This window comes from Egretta garzetta, unplaced genomic scaffold (genome assembly GCF_000687185.1).
Source record: "Egretta garzetta isolate BGI_Z169 unplaced genomic scaffold, ASM68718v1 scaffold142, whole genome shotgun sequence".
Classification (NCBI taxonomy): Eukaryota; Metazoa; Chordata; class Aves; order Pelecaniformes; family Ardeidae; genus Egretta; species Egretta garzetta.
Window position 1 is genome coordinate 823714 of NW_009258955.1, and position 22737 is coordinate 846450.

The 22737-nt window shown below is 41.2% G+C and overlaps 1 protein-coding gene across 1 annotated transcript in view; it reads left to right on the forward strand.

Moving 5' to 3' along the window:
• Nucleotides 1-22737, forward strand: part of GPR158 (G protein-coupled receptor 158) — a gene marked incomplete at its 5' end in the record, with an annotated part of 205263 nt that overhangs the window by 141932 nt on the left and 40594 nt on the right. Inside the window, one exon of the mRNA XM_009634558.1 lies at nucleotides 9335-9444. Coding sequence (XP_009632853.1) covers nucleotides 9335-9444 — 110 coding nt within the window. The remainder of the gene's footprint in view (nucleotides 1-9334; nucleotides 9445-22737) is intronic.

Below are 22737 nucleotides of genomic sequence, written 5' to 3' on the forward strand. Positions count from 1 at the left end.
CTTTACCATTATGTTTTTAAAAGGTTCCTTTTTCTTGAAATCAGAGACATGGTCTTAAAATGAATTGGTAGATTTTCCTTGTTTTTAATAAAATATTGTATTGCATAGTGCCCTTCTTTATTCATAAAATGAAACTAGAATATTCTTAACTCTCTTGTTAAAATGTGTCAAATATTTGGCAAATGCCTGGGCTGAATAGATGTCTATCTTTTTCATTTGAGAAGTTTCAGCTCCTTTAAAATTATTATTTTCCTGCTTCTTGGGTGACCATATCTTTGTTAAGAAAAGATGATAATAATGTATCCAATAAGAAAGTTTTTTTTTTTCCACGGATGGAGTAGGTAAACTAGAACATTCAGTTGAATGCTGTCATCTACCCAAGTGGCATGTCACACTGAGGAAAATGTATTTGAGCAGACAATAGAAATAGTTGGATTATAAAGGTTAACTGATGGAGGAAGCAAATATTTTAGAAGATATTTTGACTTTACAACTTGCATTGATTTTCCACTTTCATAATTTTGCATTGGTTTGAATAATTTTTGAAATGTGCCTATGCATACATACCTGTTGCCTAGATGAAACATTCTGATGTAATTCCTTGTATTAATTTTTAATTACATTTTTTGAATGAAACCATGAAAATAAAAGTACTAAATGGTTAAGGAGCTCAGCTTCTCCTCCACACCAGTTGTGTTTCTTTTCTCGTCCTTAGTGCGCCTGTGGCTGGAGCCCTGAATGTCCCACCTGCGTATCTTTGCTTTTAGCATTGCTGCCGGCAGAGAATGTCTAATAATCTCTGCTCAAAACCTGACCGTTTGCTTGATCAGGAAACCCATATTTTCACGTATATTTCAATATTTAACTGGAAAGCAATCCAAGGCCTTTGTGTATAAGTTTAGGAAGAAGAAACATCAAATGAAAGAGTGCAGAGCATCAATGTGATCTACACCGCTCTTAACACTTGCAGGTCTTTTTGAAGACAGGGAGCCGGATATTTTTTAAATATTTGGGTAGTTGCCTTCAGTGAAGTCAAAGGCTCCTAACTCCCTGGCTAGCTCCTAAGTACCTTTAAAATCAGATCAATGACTATGCATTAATTTTGTGCTTCAAGGCTTTGGCTGGTGACCTACATGAGTCAGGGAAAACATTTTTCCCCTGTGCACAGTTAGCTACATGGATTCTGGTGGGCTTTAAATTTTCAAACACAACAGTTGTTTCTGTTTTTAAAAGTCTTGTTTCAACAGATTTTAAACCTTCTCTGGTAATGTGTTGATTTCAGTGGAAATTTCTGATGTCCAGCCAAGACCACACCTGGCCAGCCTGAAGTCTCTGAACTGCTGAGATCAGCCAGCTCTCCAGTCCTCAAGGACTGACTTCTGAGGCTGCTCAGGCTGCTGTTAGGGTAACTGTATTAAAGAATGTGAGGCTGTCGGAAGTAAGCCAATATGTGTATGAAGGTTACATACATACCAAAGACAGAGAAATAGCTGGCACATCAAAGCAGATTGATAAGAAGATCCATCGGGCCAACCGAGCCCATTCCTGTTTGGATTCCCTGAAAATTATTTATTTGCTTTATGGTGGTGGTGGAGCAGAAATACATTTGAAACAGAACAAGGGAAGAGTAATATACAATTCTGACTTTATATTCTCTTCTCTCTTAAGATGGGATGTGACTAGAGCTATTGTATTGATAGAGTTTTTTAAATCTTGTTTTTTTCAGTGTTAGGTGCTTTATTCATTGTGCTACACCTTGTCATGGTCTCAAAGGAACTTTTTACCTTCTGACCTTCTCCCTGTAGTATACTGGGTGCTGCAGAAGCATCTAATAACTCACAGTGGTCAGGAAGACACCTTCCCTGGGCAAACATTTGCCCCCGAGAAGTTGGATTTGCCACCTCCAGCAGCCTAGTACCTATACCTAATACTTCCCAAATGACCATGTTTTACTGTTTTAGGATCACCACTCCCTGGGCCATTGCCATTGAAATCTCTCTTTGTATTTGAGAATTTTACAGTTAAGGATAAATAGTTTATCCTATTACAGTGATAAGCTAGGCATTAATTTCTGCGTTTGGAGATAGATGCAGAGAATGTATGTGATAAGCCGTTTCTTGGTTTAGCCTGGTTTCAAGGTGATTTCTGTTTCTTCTCAATTCTCCAGATGGTTCCCACAGCTGCCTGAGGCAGGGATCTAGTCCTTTTGGTAATACTAGCTCTTATGCTTTTCTTTCCCCATGGAGAGGATACAGACTTAGTGTGTTGTCTGTCTATGTATCCTCTTTCTTTTCTTGGTTGTGGATTCACCCTTGGGGAACCCTCTAACCCTTAGCATTTATAACTGATTCATCCAGGACGTCAGTTTATGTCTCTCACAAGGAAGTGTTTTCTGACAAAGTTTTAGGCCATTATTAGGAAAAAAACCCGGAATGCCCTTCTCTACTGCATGTGCCTTGTTGGTCATAACACTTAATTTGTTTTGAACAAATCTGTTTACAGAGTGCAAGCACGTCTCTTCCATCCAAGACATTGTGGGTGATATGCTAACTTTTTATTACTTGACCTTAGAATACTATTCATTAGGCCAATGTACATAGGAATAGTGAAGCTGGATCATTAGTAACTCTAAGTAGAGGCTAGATTTTATGGCAAATAAATGCATCTTCAAGCCATGAGTTCAGGTCATATAAATGAGTATTTCCAGAGCTGGTAGGATCTGTGACATACCACTTTTTCTCTCCAAATTGAAGGAAAGACATGATGGTGTCTTGGAAGTCACATGGACATTTATTTTCCGCAAAATAACCTATTCAGAGCTGCCCTGTCAAGCATCAGCTGAGATCTACCTTATGAACAGGACAAAAAAAAAAGAGGGAAAATAATTGAAGATGTATCAATAAAAAGGCATTCTAAGTATGCAGTCTTGTGTCAAACTAGAATGATCTTGAAGGTTCTGTTTGCTTAATCACCAGATAAATCTCTCAGGAGGCTAAATGAGCTCCACTGTAAAAAATATGTTCCATAAAGAGCTAGAGAGATCTGCTGTTACTGCCTAATGGGGATGAATCCAAAGTATAATAAAACTTAGTGATAGCAAGGCATTCTGATGAGTCAAGTTCTAGAAGTCTGTCCTTGTATTTTACACCAGTGCTGGTGGTTATGTGCTTACACTGCATCGTGGGTTTCCAAAAGACTTTGCAGGTAAGACATCTCTTTGCTGAAATACAGCCAGAGGTTTAATATATGTTTTAAGACAGGTGATGAAGAAAACCTATCTACAGTTGAAAGTATAGTGGGAGGGAAAGGAGGATTTTAGGAGGCAGAATTTCAAGCTGGACTTTGTGTGGGTGGCTTGGAAGAACTTGTCTTCTTTTATAAAGACAGCCAAAAGACTGTAAATGGCCGTAAGTATTTTGACTTTGACATATATCTTATCTGAAATGCATTGCCCCCAGCAGCAGAGTGCCTCCAATACTGTGTGCTGGGGCGTTGATTCAGTTCCAATTCAGAGGCAAGAATAAAACCTACTGTGGTTTCCTGCAGCAACTGTGTGCTTTATAGAGGCATCGAGCTAATGATACAGCACAACTCTGCTTTGAAATCGTGCGATTTGCAAGGATAGCAGGGTTTGATGGTACTGTGTGTCCATAGGCGTATTAGAGTAAAACGCTATGGCTTAAAAAGCACATGTGGTTTAAAAGAAATGGGATGGAGAAGGAAGGAAGTGTTCTTATATAATTAGCTGCTATCATACCTCTAAAATGTTTTGTGTAGTTGCACCGGAAATATTTGTTGGTAGTACAGGATTGGATAATGAGTTGTGCATTCACTAATATTTAAGCAGATGCTCTGAGCTGTGAATCATATTTCGAACAGTGGTATGTGGTGCCCGTAGTGTACACAGGCTCATGAATGCCTTCATTCATGGCCATCTGTTAAGATGGCAGCATGCCCACATACAAGTGGAATGGTCCCTTTTCTAGAAAGCATAGTGCCAGACTGTTATGAGTTTGGATGGCAGGCTTATCTAACATTGCAAACAGCATCTCTGTTGCGGGAAATCCCTTCTCAGTATTAGGACTGAAGCATTAATAGGTGACTTTATGTACTAGGTTACTCTGGAGGATATTTTATGTGTTGGAAGAAACTACTGAAACGTGGGAGAAGAAAGAAGAGTGCCCATCTCAAAGCACAGCAGGATACTGAGAGGAAGCATCCGATAGCTTGTTCCGTAGCAGAATTGCCTAGAGACAGCTATTGCAGTCAGGCGAGGGCAGATGGTGTTGGGCAGTGGAACAGATCAGATGGATCTCTTCACGGTATCTCCTAGATGCTTGTTAATGGAATTAGCCCAAAAGGCATTATCTTAAATGGCTGCGTCATGTCCTGCATTGAACTGTGCAGAGTACTTGCAGCAAATTCTGAAGTTAAATAAAAAAAGTAGGTAGTTTTCCTGTAAAGCTTCTTGGGTTAATGGGGCACAATTTTAAGAGAAATTTTGTTACCTGAAAATGAGAAAAAAATTAATACTTTTGCATCACTTTCATCTAAAGTAGGTGACTTTCACCTCATATCCATAACCAGATGATGCTGATGCTCAAATTCTAAGCTCTGTATCTCATTTCCATGTGTCCAACATGGATAATATCCCTGCCCATGGCACTAGGAACTAGATGATCTTTAAAGGTCCCTTCCACCCAAACCGTTCTATGATTCTACAACTGAGGGCAAAAATGAGAAGAGTTCAAAAGTGAACACTTGGGATTTTTTGAGTTAAGGTCCTGCTTAAAATTTTTCATGTTTAGGTTTTTAGGTTTGTAGCACTGACAGTTCCATGTATTTTTTAAAATATTTGTTCTTTGACTTCTGATCTTTTGAGACATTAATAGAATTGTCCATTCCCTCTCAATATGGAGTATAGAAAATTAATGATTGAAAAGGAAAATGCAGTTTTGACCTATTCATGTGATTTTTATGGCTTAAGAGTTGAAGTAAAAAGCAACTTGTCTTAAATACATTATGAGATTGTTAGAGCTGGCTACAGAGTGTTTAGCTTAGTCCTCCCAATGCAGATTATTAACTGACATATAGTGAAGCAACTTCTCTAAAATAAATCTGAAGTACCTTTCTGGTCAGTGGAGATGTGTATGTGAAGCCTTTAGGCCAAGATTCTGTCCGAGTAGCTGAAGTCCTGAACTTCTTTAAGGTTCTTCAAGGTACCTGCCTTTATCCGTGAGTTATCCACGGAACTCGCAGTAGCAGGGCTGATTTACTAGACCCCTACAATGTAGGTGGAAATGATATGCCTGATTTAGGCAGACTGAATCCCAGTCAGTGCACCTTGGGGAACTGCACAGTATTAATTAAAATATTTTTGCCTAGATCTGGTGCCTAAGGTGAAGGGCGAAATTAATGTAGGGCAAAATTAAGGGCAAAATTAATCATCATCTTATAATGTGAAGAGTAAAGGTAATCTAAAAACCGGAAGAATATTTTGTGTTGCACGGAAGTATTGTTCACTGTTAACATTGTAGAGCTCTGATTTTGATTTTTTTTTTCATTTTAAAGAATCTTTCTAAATGCTGTATATCTTTTAAGAAGCAATGGCACCGAGGCTAGAAAACTCATTATTTCCTCAGTTTGTGTGAGGACAATGTGTTATGCTTTTGAACATCAAAATTGTTCACTGTTAGTTCTCTTTGCACTTTTACTGTCCTACCTGTCCTGATAACAGAAATTTGCCGTAGTGGGCGAGGTGCCTGTATCGACTCGAGCCACTGTCTTTAGGGAGCGTGTGTGCCTGTTCATCATGCCAGCTGAATAACTGAGCTGGCTGAACGCTGTGTCAGCAAGCTCTGTCTCTCTTCCGTGTCTGTAATTCTCCAGCTCTAAACATACTTGACAGTTAGCTGATGACCTTAGAACGTCTTTTCGTCTCTGGCTCCACAAGTGGTAGCGTGACTACTGGGACAATGTTTTGGCAAGGGTAATAATAGCTTAAAACACGTTGAGGTTAAAAGGAAACTTCTAAATGCATTTGTCCAAATGGCAAAGATAAGCCACAGTTTATAAAGTCTCACGCACAGCTGCAGCAACTGGCACATGAACAGGCAATGCCTGACTTCTCTTCTGGTTTCCAAATATTTTTTCCTCAGATCTTTGTTGTTTAAGGAAGAGAAACGGATGTTTAGTATTTAAGTGGATTTTAGGAGCTGGTAAAACAGGGGATATCACATTTCCTTACGTTTTGTGACATCCATCAGCAAAACCTCTAAGCATTTTCAATGATATTTATGCTGCTGTCACGGTCTAATGCATTATAAAAGCAAAAAGGTAAAATGAATTATTGTCAGATTTTTGATGGGCAGAGTAGTCTTTTAGAACTGCAGAGGGATTCCCCTGTTCTCTTCAGAGCAGCCTGGGTATGTGGGTGAATCCTGTGCTCATCCTACGCTCCTGGCTTGGAACTCAGCAACCTATTGCTGCATATTGTTTGCCATTTTAAGGAAGGCTTATCTCTGGGAAGAACAGTAGGGAATGGGAGCTTTGGTAACCAGAAGGTAGAAGATGCTGATATGAAACAAAACCAAGACTTCTCTGTGTTATATTTCTTTTTTTGTTTGTTTTTTAGCTAGGGAGAGTGAGGGATGGAGTGCAGCAGCCGTGCTTTTCACCATATATATATATTCTTTGCCAGAATGCGATTCCACTAAGATGAAAAACTTGAGCATGGATTTTGATGCACTGAGCTTCCAGGGCAGTGTTTCTGTAGCCCCTTGGCTCCAATCCATTAAAGATTATTCAACTAAAAAATTGTGCCTATAAAATTCGCTGTGATTATAAGAGACTTAATGCTGCCAGAAGCTTAGAGAGGGCAGTCAGCTGAAGATCTGGGGTAGCCCTGATGGGAAGGCCACACTCTTAGAATTACCTTCTGGAAAGCCTAAGAAACAAGCAAAACATAAGCATAGCAATTCTTGCTGTTCAAAGCCTTGGTCTATGCAGGTCCACATGCAAGTTATGGAAGAATAGGTAGAAATGGATGTTGGCCCTTGGGAGAGCATTGCAACTATTCTCCATCATACAAACATAGGAAGAGATTTTCAGAAGACCCAAAAGGGAATCAAACATGGATCAAGTCTTTGGCAGCTTCTGCAATGTACTTGATCAATGGGCGAAGGAGTAGTTCAAACATGTCTGCATTCAAATGGGGAAAAGAGAACAGAGCCTTGCCTCGGCAGCCTTCACGGTGAGCTGCCACGTGCCAGCTCACACCATGCTGCATTGGAAGTGGTGCTTTCTTGATTGATAGCTAGCCAAATGCCTCAGCTGCTCATACAAATGGTTCAATGCAAATCAATGGGATTTTCTAGACACAAGCAGTTAATATTTCAACAAGCAACTGCAGATAAAATTGCTGTGTCAGATTTCATGGCAAAGAGAACTGTTGCCCTTGTTCAGAAAATTCTGTGCCTGGAAAGTTTTCAGACCTTCCCATTTCAATCATCTGAAAAATTCTGCTTTCGGATCAACTTTGAAATGTTTGGAGTCTCTGCATGCCAGTCTTTTGGGGCATTGTTTTTCTAGTTTGGAAGAATCGAAGATGAAACAGGCAGGTTACTGCTGCAGACTTCACTCTGGTTCTGAGCTGTCCTAATGTGGATGACTGTGTATTAGGATGAGAGCTCACTGCTATCATTCAGGTCTTTCTGAGAAACTTCTTGCTGGATGCTCTATTTACACAAGCATGTTCATGAGTGTGTGGATGCATTTTGGTTTTCCAGCTGATTTTCCAAGGAGAAAGTGGGCCTCTTGCTGCATGCTGTTCCCTTCCCTACATGCAGAATTTGTCAGATTCCCTGAAAATGTCTACCTTGAAACATGTCAGTCCACTAACAGTGAAAAAAGCGCATTAGATTTTGCACTATGTTTTGATTCAACAAACCATATTTTTTAAAGAAATAGCTTGATTCTGCTGTACAAAAACCCATGCCAGCAAAGCATAGCAGCTTCTTCTATCTCTCTCAGCCCACATGTCTGCCATTTTTGCCCCCACTCTCCTAAATATGTCTATGTCACCCAAAGGACATAGTCCTGGGCTTTTGGCCAATATCCTGGGCTTGAATTCCCACATAGAAAAGCATTTACTTAGGAAAATAATATCATGTGGCAGCCGGTAGGCACAATACTACCTCTACTGCCAGAATGTACTGACTCTAAATGAAGCTGTGGCAGATGGCCTGAAATGTTTCAGTGCTTTCTTTCTCTACACCAAGATTACCCAATTAATTTGTACTACGGTGCATTGGGTCGTTTTACCAGGTTCTGCTCAGATGGGTGGGATGCTCTGGATCTAGCTTTGCTGGCCCAAACAGGGTCTGCAGGTGGGTTAAGGGCAGTGTGCAGCTGAATCCCTGGGACAGCAGGCTCCTGGGGAGGCCAGGGAAGTGGAAAGGGGTATGGGATCATCCCTCAGGACACCATGGACAGCGTCTGTTGGAATGGGAAGAAATGGACTCCTAGTTCATACCGTGACTGAGTCCGCCATTTGAGCAGCCCTGGTTTAGGTAAGGGTGGCGTTTTACTTGGTAATGCTGCTTTTATACGCCCTATACCTGCAGAAGTAGCTTTATGTCACTGTTTATTGAGTGTTGTCCTCATGTATGGTACTTGGTAGGTAGAGCAAAAGGACCTTTCTGCTGTGATCCATAAGGGAACAAAAAGGTTATTTTCATTAAGAAAGTGATGATACATAGGGAGATTTGGTACAGCTTAGGGAAAATATATGGGGAAGAATGAGTCAAACATGACATTGAGATTTTGGGGGTTTGGACAGAGAGAGGCTTGTGCAATAATTTTTAGTGTGGCAGAATAGTTGGTGGAGAAAAATGAGCAGCTATCATTTTGCTAGGTTTATTAGAAGGAGTGACTTTGAAGTGTAACCTAGTAAATACAGTCCATCAAACCAGAATTAGGCCAGCTGCATATTACTGGAATAGCTCAAGGAAAATGTCCTTGTCTGTTCTATCCTCTTCTCTGGGTACATGTTTTCACTCAGTTAAGAAAAGTCAGTGGAATTGCATTTAAAAGTGTTGTCACTTCACAGTCTGTCACAGGGCTTTTGCCAGCTCCCTTCAAACGGAGTTGGTGCCTAGAACTGTGCCAGCTGGTTGAGCTGATCATCCCGTCGCTTTACTAGAAAATCTAAATATACAGCAGTATGAGCTGAAATATGTCTGCTGTCCTGTTTTGCAATTATTCTGCATTTGAGTGAAGAACTACTTTCGCATTAAAGCGGTACTGAAGCTCTCTCTGTCTTTCTGTTCTATAGGTTGTCATTTTGTATTTTGAGCCAAGTGTATTTCGCTGTGTTCTCCTAAGATGGGTTCGTCTTCTGGGCTTTGCTACTGTTTATGGAACTGTGACGCTCAAACTGCACAGGTATTTCGCATATTATTAATTTCCATCTCTGTGGGAGTGTGTGCAATCTGTGTGGGTACTTAGATGGAAGAGCTGCTAATATTATCATAAACAAGCGCCGTTTCTGATTTTTAAAACCACTGTGTATTTCTCCTCGCTATTCCTGCTCAAACTATATGCTACTAATCCCAGTAGAGAGCCATGAATGCAGACAGGATTTGATGAAAAATATATCTGTCAGCTGTAAAATTGTGCAAGAACCCCTGTTCACAGAAGGTGAATTTATTTGACTTGGATACGGGAAAATACAGAAGTGATTGTAGAGTGTTCAAAAGTGTTCGAAAGTTTCCCTGTAAACTGTTCAGAGAGATTCTTTCTATGTGTTTGGATACAGCGATGATGGGTAAAACAATACACTATGGTGTATATACTTTGTTTTCTTATGGATCCTAAGTCAAGGGCTGCTTTCTTCAGACCATCACAGCAGACAGGCTGCGCACTCACAAGCATCAGTGCCCGCCAGCAAAAATGTGTGGGAAATTCTGGGTTCTACAGGGTTGGCAGCACATTCATGGGCAATTCAGACATTAAGCTTCAGAGACCCAACTTCAAATTCTGCTTCTGCAGTCTCCTTTAAAATTGAAGCTTTTTCTGTCTATGCTCGATAAAATCCTAATGCTTTTTCCTCTCTAAACTTTAGTGAAAAAAAATTACTGATACATTCTGTAAGTATTTTTATTGAAGCAGAGAGAAATGCAGTATGTGTTTATTGGTACTTAGACATCTTGGCTGAAGCAGGCTTGCTCATCTTTTTATTTTAGTTTCATTACGGTGTTGGCATGTTAGAAAAGGGAAGTTTGATATTATGCTCATAAACTGAATGAGGACTGATAATATCTTGTGTTTCATGTTGCACTATTGGCGTGTTGCATTTTAAGTGGAAACCCCTGCTTTCCCACTGAAATAGAGTCTCTTCTTGCAGTTCCCTTTTGTTTGTGTCCCTGGTTACAAGCATACACTTTGGCTGGTAAACCCTGACTGTATAATGCTATGTCTGGCCACATCTTCACATTGAAATTCATCCAGAAAATCCCACACCCTCATGGTATATTCTGGGTTGAACAATTTCTGATGCAAAAAAGAATAACAACTAGAGCACTATAGAAAAGATCTAACAGAACTGGTGATTTTGCTTGGGTGGTTTGTTATCTATAGCTCAGCTATATAGAGAAACAGCCTAAGACTATGGAAGACTCACATCATCACTGCAGTTCTGCTACCCTAACAGGTTGTTTATAAGATTTTACATGGTGTGAGGAAGCAATATCCTGACAGGGGAGATGATCTTCTGTTTATATGAAGTGAGGACAGGCTACAAAATTGGGCAGAGAATCTTGCACTTCTGCTGTGCTCATTCAGCTGTTTGGTGTTACTTGGCACCTGTGCTGACAGGCTCAGCAAACAGGACCAAGACTGAACAAGAAACCAAGAATGAACTGCGTCCTCATCCTTGACCAGCACAGGACAGTGAAGGCTGGCAGCAGACCTGACTGTATCAACAGGACCGCAGCCAGAAGATTGAGGGAAGTGATTATTCTCCTTTACTCAGCACACCTTAGGCCATATCCACAATGATGTGTCCAGTTTTGGACTCTACCAAGACATCAGTGAACTTGGTTGAGTTCAGTGAAAGGCCATCAAGATGGTCCAAGGCTTGAAGCACTTGCCCTGCAATGAGAGATTGAGGGAACAGGGCTTGTTCATCCTGGAGAAGAGATGGCATTGGAGAGACCTAGCAGCAGCTATCTAACACCTACAAAGAGGTTACTGAGAACATGGAGCCACGCTCTTTACAGTGATGTATATTGGGAGAACAAAAGAAAATGACAAATTGAAATGGGAGATTTCAACTTTATACAATATAATTTAGCATCAGGGTCAATGTTATAGAAGGAAAACATTTTTACTGTCAGGGTAATTAAGCACTGGAGCGGGTTGCCCTCCATCTTCAGAGGTTTTCAAGACCCAGCTGGATAAAGCCCTGAGCAATGTGGTCTGGATTCAGTGCTAAGCCTGCTTTGAGCACTGATGACCTTCTGAGGTAATTCCAACCTGAATAATTCTATATTTCTTTGTGAAACATGAAGAGAAAAAAAAAAACCAATTTCATTTATTAATCTAGAATTACATTCTCTAGGAATCTATCTTTGTTTTCCACTCAGGTTTCCTGACCATTCATTATCCCACATTCATGACATTGTGGTCGTTTTTTAGTACTGAATATTTTGGACAGGGAGCGTGCCTTGTAAAAGACTGAGTCAAGGTTGATATATGTTTTATTATATACATTTGCAACAGTTATGCTAATTAAGAATAATATGATGCTAGTAGAAATTTGGTAGAAATTTTTGGCAGATCTGATGTAATCCACAGTCATTGCAGGGTTGAAGAATGGCTTGCTGCAGACACCAAAAATACTCACGACAAGCACCGGTTCCCTCCTGCAGGTAGCCTGTGTCTTGCCTGGCGGAAGAACTGATTGCTAGCAAGGAACTTGTGATTTTTCTAAGTTTAATGGGAAAACCAATATTGTGTAAAAGCAGCTATTAATGATAAACAGAAAGTCTAAAGCTGTATGTCTCAACAAATGAGGTGCTTTGAGTAGCACTGGAGCATGAAGGTTATCCAAAGCCAGGTAGGAGGCACTGGAAACACTTGTTTTCTTTGTGGCTTTTTTTTCCCTTAGCTCCCCACTTCCCAAGGAGATCCTTGAGGTTTCATCAGGGTTGAGCATCAAGCAGAAATCAGAAAAGCAGCCAAAAGCAGATGCTTAAGGAAGAGTAAAAGAACAGGGAAGTCATGTACTGATTCATTCTTTGAACACCCGTCACAGTCAGTTTCTACAGTGCCTCATCTTAAATTGCCTCTTTCTTATTCACTGTGCATTTTTAAAATAATGAGCTGATGTTTATGGGGGTGGAAGGATGGGGGTAAGGAAATGAGCTTAATTTAAGAAATCTAGCTGTAGAGCCGTGAACATAAAACTCAGTACTTTCCTCAGCAATGAATTCTTCAGAATAATTCTCTCAAGAAATAATGATGTTCTAGATTTAACCTTTTTGGGCTTAAAATTGCTGCTGATGTTGCATCTTTCAGTATTTTTTTGTGACTGAAGAGTCTCTGTGTCCTTTTTCAAGCCTTGTATTTTATGAACAAGTTATCTCAGTATTTTTAATATTTTGTGAACTTCTACCATGTTTGTGTTAGGATTAATACAGAATCCTTAATTCTGGAATAAAGCCTAAGAATGGAAGAAAGCTATAGGTATATACATACCTATTATATATGTATGTGTGTATACATATATAGCTCACAGACCTTTTAGGAGAATGAAACACAGGAATGGGGTCTCTAGTTTGCGGGAGTCTCCATTTCTTGTATTACTAAGAGAAAAAGAGGAGACTGAGAAGTAAGGAGAATGAGAAGGTATGAAGATGGTAATGTTCCAGATATGGAAAACAAAGTGATGACACACAAAACAAAGTGATGGTGGGATGGGCATGCTGGTGGGGGGGGGACAAGAAGATGTTAACCCTGTGAAGTGATTCTGCATTTCATCTAAATGTTGTGCTAAAATGACATTGCCATGCCTTGCCATCTGGTGCAGCTGGAGCAAGTAGTGGCCCTTCCTACAGATCTTCGTAGGTGATAAAGAAAGGAGGAGAAGAGCAGTGTGGGTAGTGTGCAGTGCAGCGTGTCATGTGTCATGGTTCAGCATCTCACCAAAGAAGATGTCCGTTTGCTTCCTGAAGCACTTGGGTGGAGGTGCACATTGATGGTGAGAACATGAAAGAGGAGGACATGGGATAACCTCCTCTTGTATCCAGGGCAGGAAAAGAACATTCAGATGATCCTGCCTAGAAGTGGCTGGCGGGAACATGGTACAGAAAAGTACAGGAGGTACCTTGGCAGCTGGAGCCTGTACAGCTGGGTGGTCCCTAGGCCAATATTTCACAGTTCATAGTGCCAGTAGATCATAGTTCCATAGTACCAATACGCCACTACCCAGTGTTTCCACAAGAAGGGGCACTGGGGATAAAGCACCACAGAGAGAAGTTTCGTCTTGGAGTAGTGGTTACTATATAACCTCAGCTTAGGTGGGCAAGGGTATCAGCTGCAGTGGTGAGCTACCCTTTGTTTTTGAAATGAGTCAAGTCTTCATGGTCATTTTGGTTGAAAGCTCCAGAAAAGTGGGAGATTTAACTTCTGTGAAATTATTTGCCTTTTTCTTACGGAAGGCAAGTGTGAAGTACATTCAGGTAGATGCATACACTGTTGGATTTTGCCACTGGATGTGGTCTGTAGTAGTGGTTGTTATCTCATCTGAAACAAAAGGAGGAAAAATTGTTTTGGAGAGAGAGGTTGCTGTTGCAGAAATGCAGTGACCTGAGATCTGGTCTGATACTGCCTTTTGGAATTGTTTGGGTTTTTACTACTTTAACTTGATGGCAGGAGTAGGTGTTTGAGTCTGTTTGCAAGGCAGGAAAAGGAGTGATTTAGTCAGGCTATAGAGCTGGTTATACCATAGGGGCTTAATGCAACCATTCTGACCATTTGTCTTTCTCTTCCCTGGAAGTAGTGTATTTTAGCACCTGAGAACTTTCATCTTTGTTATATTTATGCTCTCTGTTCATTTTGTAAATCCACTCCCTGTGATCTCATGATAAATGCTCTGGGGCAGCTATTCCTGTTTATTATATTCCCATGAAATAAATCACAGCATCAGCTGCAAGAAAGCCAAGTGACCTGTCACTGCAAACTCCCCTCTAAAGACCAACCATCCTGAGACCAACTTGCTGCAAACACTATAGGTGTATGTTATAGGATATATTCCATGGTTCTTTGTGCTGAAACTTGCTATAAATCTCCCCCAGGCCCTGGATGGCAATTTTGTCTGCCTCTCCTTCCGAGGGGTTTGTGGAACTGCCCACAAATGAGTGATTTCCCCTTTTCTCCACCTGAAAGCAGGCAAACTGCAATACCAGTTAGATTTGACCCCAAGACTCATAAACTCACTTGGGTGAGATGATAGTTTTTTTGTAATAATCTTCACAGAATCACAGAATGGCAGGGGGTGGAAGGGACTTTGGGAGATCATCTAGTCTAACCCCCCCTGCTAAAGCAGGGTCACCTACAGCATGTTGCACAGGATATCATCCAGGCGGGCTTTGAATATCTCCAGAGAAGGAAACTCCACAACCCCCCTGGGCAGCCTGTTCCAGTGCTCTGTCACCCTCAAAATAAATCTTGTTTGAATTAAAACAGATAAAAACTCATGTTAGTTCTGTGCAGTTACATAACAAAGGTGTAATCTCAAGTTTCCTTATTAGCTTTAATTCCTGATAATGCAAATGGAGGTCAGTGATACCATGTTTCTGTATCTTCCATACAACCTTATGGAAGGAGGCTCCATGTGCAGTTTCCCTGATCTCTGACTGCATTGTCTTAAGCAAGAGAAAGGAAGGGGTGTGTGGTCAGACACGAAGCTGCGATCAATCGTTCCTGCAGAGAATCAGTAAATGCTGTCTGGCACACAAGTCTGTGCAGATCCCTGCAGAGAGGCAGATGAACATGTGAAGATATTTTTCTGGAGAGCAGAGAGACACCCGGTCTGAAGCCTTGGCTGAACAGAGTTGCCTGAGCACTGCTTGTTATCGTTCTGGCTTCGGGAAGGAGGGCAGCTGGACTTTGGAAAATAACATCCTGCACTGAGAAGAGACTTTTTTGTACTGCCAGTTTCAATTCTGCACGGAAAATTAACTCAAGAAGCTTCCAAAATTTGCCAGTGCTTGGCAGAGAAGGGCGCACAGCCATATACCTTTTACTGTGGGCTGCTGGAGCTCCACACTTGTTGCGAATGAGTGATTCAGGTCCCTTAAAGAAACCACTGTCAAAGGTATTAGCAAAAGTGGTTTTAATGTGATGTTGTAAAAGTGCAGCTTAACAAAGTTTGATTGGCAACGTTTGCTCTATCACTGTACAGCACAATCACTTCAACAATGATTTAGAGTTACCAAAAAACTAATCAAAGTTACCATACTACAAAGTTATGCGCGATATCGGTCACTTACCAAAGATCTGCCGTTGGTAAAAAGTTGATCTGCCGTTGCTAAAAAGCCTCTCTGCCTTGAAGAGCAACCCTGAGAGGCATCCCAGCTCAAGGGGAGATCACCGCCATGCAGCCACGCTGCCTAGCAGGGGCAGCTCAAAGGCGGCTCACTTTGGCTGTCATATTTGTGGGATAAAGTGGTTGGCTCATAGTCAAATCACATGTGATGGAAAGGTAGGCATGAGACTCCTTGTACCCACAACTTCTTTGTTCCTTGATAAATGAGTCCTGGAAAGGCCACCTGTTATTTATGTGCTAATCGCATGGTTGGTGTTCCAAACTCATATGTATTGGTGTTTACTGTGTCACTCTGCTCCTTTGTGGGTTTTAGGAGAACAGGTTGAAGCTAGAAGAGTTCTTGGCCTAGCTACGGCTCAGGCCATTACCTCCTTTGGAGCCTGTACCAAACCACCACTAGTTTGGTTAAGGGTTCAAGTGCATCCATCACGCCTCTTTGATGCTCTTGCAGCCATAGCTCCCTGTTCTGCCTCTTATCTTTAATCTGTGTTCATGTGAAAGCTCCACAATGCTGCTTTGGATATCAGAGCCAGCAGCAGTGTGGAATGGTAAGGATTTAAAAAGAGCCTTCCTGCGTTACTGTCACCACACTATCAGCTTTATTTTCTTGTAGTGATGGCTCAGATGAGAGGGAGGTACCTCATTTCAGTTAAAAGAGAGAGACAGGGGGAAAAGAGAAGCATCAGGTACTTTTTGCATTTATTATGAATTTAAGTAGGAAAAAGTAAATATTCTGTAAAGGCAGGGCATCTCTGTCCTCTTCCACTGCTTCTTCCATGTGTAGCAGTTTGTTGCCATACAGATTTACCCATCTTTGTTTAGACAACAAGTAAAGCAGTACATGGAAAATGTACATGGATTCTTATGTCATTTGTGTTATTTGAAGCTCACATCACTGATGCTTCTTTTTTATGAAAAGAGAGAGTTCAAAGATAGCGATGAAGAAGAGGTTGTATGCACTACAAATTGTGAAGACCAGTGTTGGGGTGGAAAACAAACCTTATGAAAGTTCCTGCAGGGTGAAGGCTGAAGCCCCCAGCACCAGCAGGTCCTTCTCTGCCTGGTGGGCTGGGGTGGTCAGCAGGCACCCGCTGCTGGCAGCGCCCACGCTGTGCCTCGTGCCTGGCTGCGCCCAGAGGGAACAGCGGAGGGACGGGGCCTGCAAGGGCTGGGGCTGGACTTGATGATCTTAAAGGTCTTTTCCAACCTAGACGATTCTATGATTCTATGAAAGGCTGGGAGATAGAGTTTAGGGAGGAAGGGAGTTGGACTTGCTGCAAAAATGTATGCACATAACAGCAGAAGTTTAAAAGGAACCAAGTTTCACTGGTAATAGAAAAATCTGTTTTCTTGTTAGCATGTCTTAACCTAATTCATTCATTTCCTGAGTATAATTCATTTCTCTTGCCTGCTGCAAACCTTTGTTAGTTTATTTATTTTTATTGGACTTAGATAACAACTTAGAGAGTTTAATAAATTCCATATAGCGTTTCTGCATGATGCACATTCAAGATGAAATTCTCATTTTGGTAGTTCTTCTAGATTAAATAACAGAGTCACATTCTGTTTTATTGTGGCTTTTTTCCCAATAAAATCTGCATTATTAGATCCTATTTAGCTCTTTTGTATCCCTGCCATGCTCAAGCAATAACTAGCCTTAACTAGACAGCATAATGGTTCTGTTTCATATTTCTGAATAAAATATCTACTTTGATATGTATAAACTAATAAAATGTAGCACAACTGTTATAAGGACACTCAGTGTAGAATTAATCTCGATGGAGCACAGTGTAGAAGTGGGACTAATAAACATTATCTTAAAGCAAAAAAATCATCAGTATATAAAGTACGTAAGATTATTAGAGGACTGTGATCCTGAAAATATTCTCATCCACATTCCTATTAATATTTATTTTATATAAAAATATTGTAGATACAGCTGTACAGTTCCATGGGCTCCTTTTTTTTAATCACCTTAATATAGCACGCATTCTGCTTTATCATAGTAGACTGAGTTTGGCTAGGAAAGTTCAAAGAGAAGATAACGAAAGTATCTGGTGTTTTAATATTAAATTATATTCCCATCACGATTCGAAAAAAAACCCAGTGGGTTGGAAGGCCCGCTACAATGATCCCCAGGTATCACAAGACCTTTCAGATCTCTTTTGTGTTGACGGCATGCAAGAGCACCATGGCAGATAACGGGAGAAAGGACTGGGTTTGCACATCAGATTACATGATGGCAGAAGGGCTTTGGAACTGGAGCTGGAAGACATCCTCTCAGAGCCCTCATCCAAGTCCAGCACTCCATCAGCTGGCAAAACTGTGCTGTGGTGCAATAGAGCAGCATCCTTCTTCCAAGTAGGCATGCATTAGCGCATGCGTTTGCAATGCAAGTAATGTAGCTCTGCAGACTGGTTTTTTTTCATTCCAAGGGAAGGACAGAATTGATCGGTAGAACAAGGTATCTGCTGCTGCCCAGCTGTCTGCTGGGTGGGATTATGGGATGACAGAGAAACCAGGCATTGCACTGCAATAGATAAGTTCTAGGCTATTTGTGGAGGAGTGCGAAGAGGGAGCTAAGCGTGTGACTCACTCTCCATGCACAGGGGCTGATCACGGTTAAGTGGAAGCAGAGATCTGCAGATCACATAAGCTGATTGTCAGTGAAAAATCATGACTGGAGGGGAGGCTGCTGGTGGGCTACTGTGAAGGATCAGGAGTAAGCCTGATGCTACTTAGCATTTTCAGTTGCAATGAGGAACCAAGCACAGAATGATTACTCATAAAATTTGTGGATAACACAAAGCTTGGTGGAATGGTAAATTTTGTTTCAGAAAGCACAGTAATGAAAAGTAATCTTTATTGCTTGGTAACTTGGGCTTAGTCAAAGAGATACACTTGAATACAGCCAAAAGGCAAATTATAGTTAGGGACTAGTTAGAGACACAAAATTGAGGAGAATAGGCATTTTAAAGGTCATCAGGAGAGAATTGATTTCACAGCAGGAGGTGACATCTTTGAGACTAATGCAAATGCATTATGTCCTGTTCCTGAGATGCATTTTTAAAGGAGGTATGCAATAGATGGATGTGGTTCAGAAAGTATTTGGGGGCTGGGAAAAGTGCTTGGTACTGTGAAACCTAATCTGTTTTTCAGATCAGCAAGAAGACTGAGAGATGACTTCCTGCATGGTGGATAAACAAGCAGGGAGAGAAAAAGTAGTCACAAAAGACTCTTTAATCTATTAGACTGAGGTTTAATAAGATATGGTAGCTGGAAGCCAAAGCCAGAGAAATTCAAATGAGCAATCTGGCACAAATTCTTCTCAGAAGGGTGCTTAGCTATAGAAAAACCTAACAAGAGAAATGAGAAACATTTTGTGCTGCTTTCAGATCAAGACTGAATCCCTTCTTGGAAGATATTCTACAGTTAAGCACTACTACAAATTACAGGAGTTTCTATAGAAAATTGTAATGGTCTGTGTTATACAACTGATCAAGCTATATAATTTAGTGGTTAGTCCTATATTTGGCCTTTTCTTTTTATGAACATGCAGTAGAAATGATAGCATTTGTATTAGTATGGGTCTATTGAGAAATTAAGCGTATTTATAAACTAAAATGACATATTTATAGTTGTACTGTTTAATGGGACACACCAGCTGCTTTGGGATTAGTCCTGATCACTTACCCTAATGCAGACCTTTAGTACTGAGAAAACTGGTGCCTGGACCAAATATTCTCAGATATTAGTTGCTCCTTTCTGGATTATTGTGAAGGCCAAAAATTGCCATTATGTTCTTGAAGAATAGAGTCTTTATCTGGCCAGTGGTAACCAACCACTGGTGACATAAAATGCTGTGTTGCCGTACTGTAACGTGCAGGGGGCTAAAGCTTGTCTGCGCTGTGCCAGTCTGCACATTGGTGAGTTATCCTCATATATGCTTTTCTGAAAGATGTCCAAAGTGCTCTAAGAATTTTCGATGCAATGTGTTAGATCCATGATCTGAACTGGAAAGGCCAAGACAACGCTGTCTTGGCTGCTTGAAGTTCAGGAATGCATAGACAGTAGGTCCTGAAGAAAGCTTGGGTATTTATTAACTCAGTTACAAGTAGCAAGCTATTCCTTTTAGATCCAATCTGTAATATTTTCAATTAAAAATTACCACCAAAAGTTGTATTAAAATTTAAAACTCTTTTCCTATTGCAGGGTGTTACAGTACAGTGCACTGGCAGGTTTTTCATGCAGCTGAGTTTTGGATTTTCTTGACTTTGAGTCCTACCTCTTTTATGTGCACAATGTGAGCCTCTGTATATAATTGCAGTTTGTTATATACAATTTAAGCTGGAGCCTCTGTTTCTGGGCAAATCTAAAAATACTGCCGGTTAATAATCAGTGCAAAATTTTGAGTGCTTATTTCCAACGTATGAATTCAGTTAGCAAGCAGTGCTGAGTTACTGAAGGGCCGCTGGGTCTCTTCCCAGCCATCACCAGCGTTGTGCTCTGGCAGTTCATCACAGCGCAGGCGTTCTGGGGGAGCCATGGGCTGCACTTGGCCTCTGCAACAGCAACATCTATTATTTTTCCGAGATCTTCTTCAGCAAAACAGTCTCTCTCGCCCTTGGCTGGGATTTCAGGGAGATGCCGCCCATTCCTCCCGGCTGTGCCTAGGGGAGGTTACATCTTCCCATGAGTGCAGGGCTGCTGGTGGTGAAGCCCCTGCTGTTGGCAGCCTCTGCTTCAAGCATCGGCTTGCACGGAGGTGTTGAGAAGTGGCAGCCACTGTTGTGACCACAAATCTTCCTAAGCTTTTTGTTTCTCCTTGCCCATCTTTTTATATATCCATGAGGCCCCTCTCACTCTGGCATTGATTTTCTCCAGTGCAGGCGTACTTGTTTTCAGCTTTCTGTTCTACAGAATAAGCAACCAGGGATTCCTTGGTGCTGCCTTGTTGCTGTATGTGGACCAAGGTTTTTCTCTGATATGTTTTTCAGCATTATTTGACAACATTTTCTACTGTATGGTTGTGGCTAATGAGATTGGCATTACCTGTCTGAAATCATACTTCAGTGCAAACTACGTGAATTCACAGCTTCCAATGAAAAGCCAATGTCAGAAGGCGCCGGTGGCAGTTTCACCAAGGCTAGTAAAAAGAGAGTTGATATGTGTAAGTGTGGAATTGTTGGTACCATTGCCTCACTGAAATAAGGCTAAAGATCTATGAGCTGGTTTTTCCAGATGCTGCAAACAAATTTGGGCCCATATTTTTGCAGGAGATCTGCTCTTCTGCTTGACTTGTCTTTCCAGTTTTGGCGTATGTGACAATACCACTGTTTGTATTTTTTTCATAAAGTCATGTAGTTTTGGCATATGTGACAATCTTTTAGAATATTTTTCATACCACTGTTTGTATTTTTTTCATAAAGTCATGTGTTGAACTTTATATTACAGGACGGTTTTTATTAAACTCTATTTTCTAGCTCTCCTATGGTTTCCCTCAGCCCCTCAATGACCATCATATATTCCTTCTGACATATTTCTCTAGCACCTCAGAAATCACTCTCATGTTGGCTTTGAACAAAACTCCATATAGTGCTGAGAGCCTTGAAGCTGATAAAAGGGCTGGAATTACACTGTCCCAGCCATCCCTTACTAACAGCCCTAATTACTTTATGCAGGATCTTTCCTCAGCAATAAGTCTGCCTTCTGTCTTAGACTGGACAGGCTTTTTTTTTTTCTTTTAAATCGGATTAACATAATCCAGCTCTGGACTTTGCTCCTCTGCACTTTTTCAGATGCTTTGGAGAATGTGGCTGCAGTGAGCAAATCTCTTTCAAGTTTGTATTCAATTTGCAAATCATGCTTTGCTAGTTGAGAGAATAGCCTATGTATTGCTCTGGGAACCTGTCGTGGTTTAACCCCAGCTGGCAATCAAGCCCCACTGAGCCACTCACTCACTCCCCCCACAAATGGATGGGGGAGAGAATCTGAAAAGTGAGGAAACTCATGGGTTGAGATAAAGACAGTTTAATAGGTAAAGCAAAAGCCATGTGCATAAGCAAAGCAAAACAAGGAATCATTCCCTGCTTCCCACTGGCAGGCAGATGTTCAGCCATCTCCAGGAAAGCAGGGCTCCATCACGCGTAACAGTGACTTGGGAAGACAAACGCCATCACTCTGAATGTTCCCCCTTCCTTCTTTTTCCCTCAGCTATATAGGCTGATCATGATGTCATATGGTGTGGAATATCCCTTTGGTCATTTGGGGTCAGCTGTCTTAGCCATGTCCCCTCCCAAGTTCTTGTGCGGCCCCCCCAGCCTCCTTGCTGGTGGGGTGGGGTGAGGAGCAGAAAAGGCCTTGGCTCTGTGTGAGCCCTGCTCAGCAGGGACTAAAACATCCCTGTGTTATCAACACTGCTTTCAGCACATATCGAAACTGTAGCTCTATACTAGCTACTATGAAAGAAATTAACTCTATCCCAGCCAAAACCAGCAGAGAACCTTGTAGGTGATGACTGTCAAACTCTTTTTAGAAGTAGCAATTGATGGCTCCTGGTGAGTATCAGCTAGCATTGCCTTCTGATGAATAAAACCCTATTGCATCTGTGAAAAAGAGACATTGACCATTTTACCATTTTAGTGTATTAAAATGTAGGGGTTTGCAAGGACATACATTATGTAGCGTTCAGTTTTGTCTGTGGCTCAGTCTCTTGTAAGGAAACTTTGTCAGTGTCCCTCCTCAGAAATACTGGCTGGTGCTCAGTCCAATTTGTTTGCTTCCCACAATGATATCTCAGGTCTGGAAGCCCCATGAACAAGTTCATACTGGTTTTCACATTGTTTATTGGGATTTGCACTCAGATCTGCTGCACAGCTGCACCATCAGGATCACTGATATGGGCAAGACACAAAATCCTTGTTGACCATTCTATGTGTTTTCATATCCTTTTCTCATCTAGGGGGGAAACATGATGGTGATGGTGACTGTTCATACTCCTTTTTGAACTTTGTTCCTGTGTGTGCTGTTTCTCTCATGTGGCATTCTGGTATTCATTTATCTTTGCCCAGAATCCCTAGCTCTCATCAAAAATACTTAGAACCTTGGACAACTGTTCTAGAGTTCTT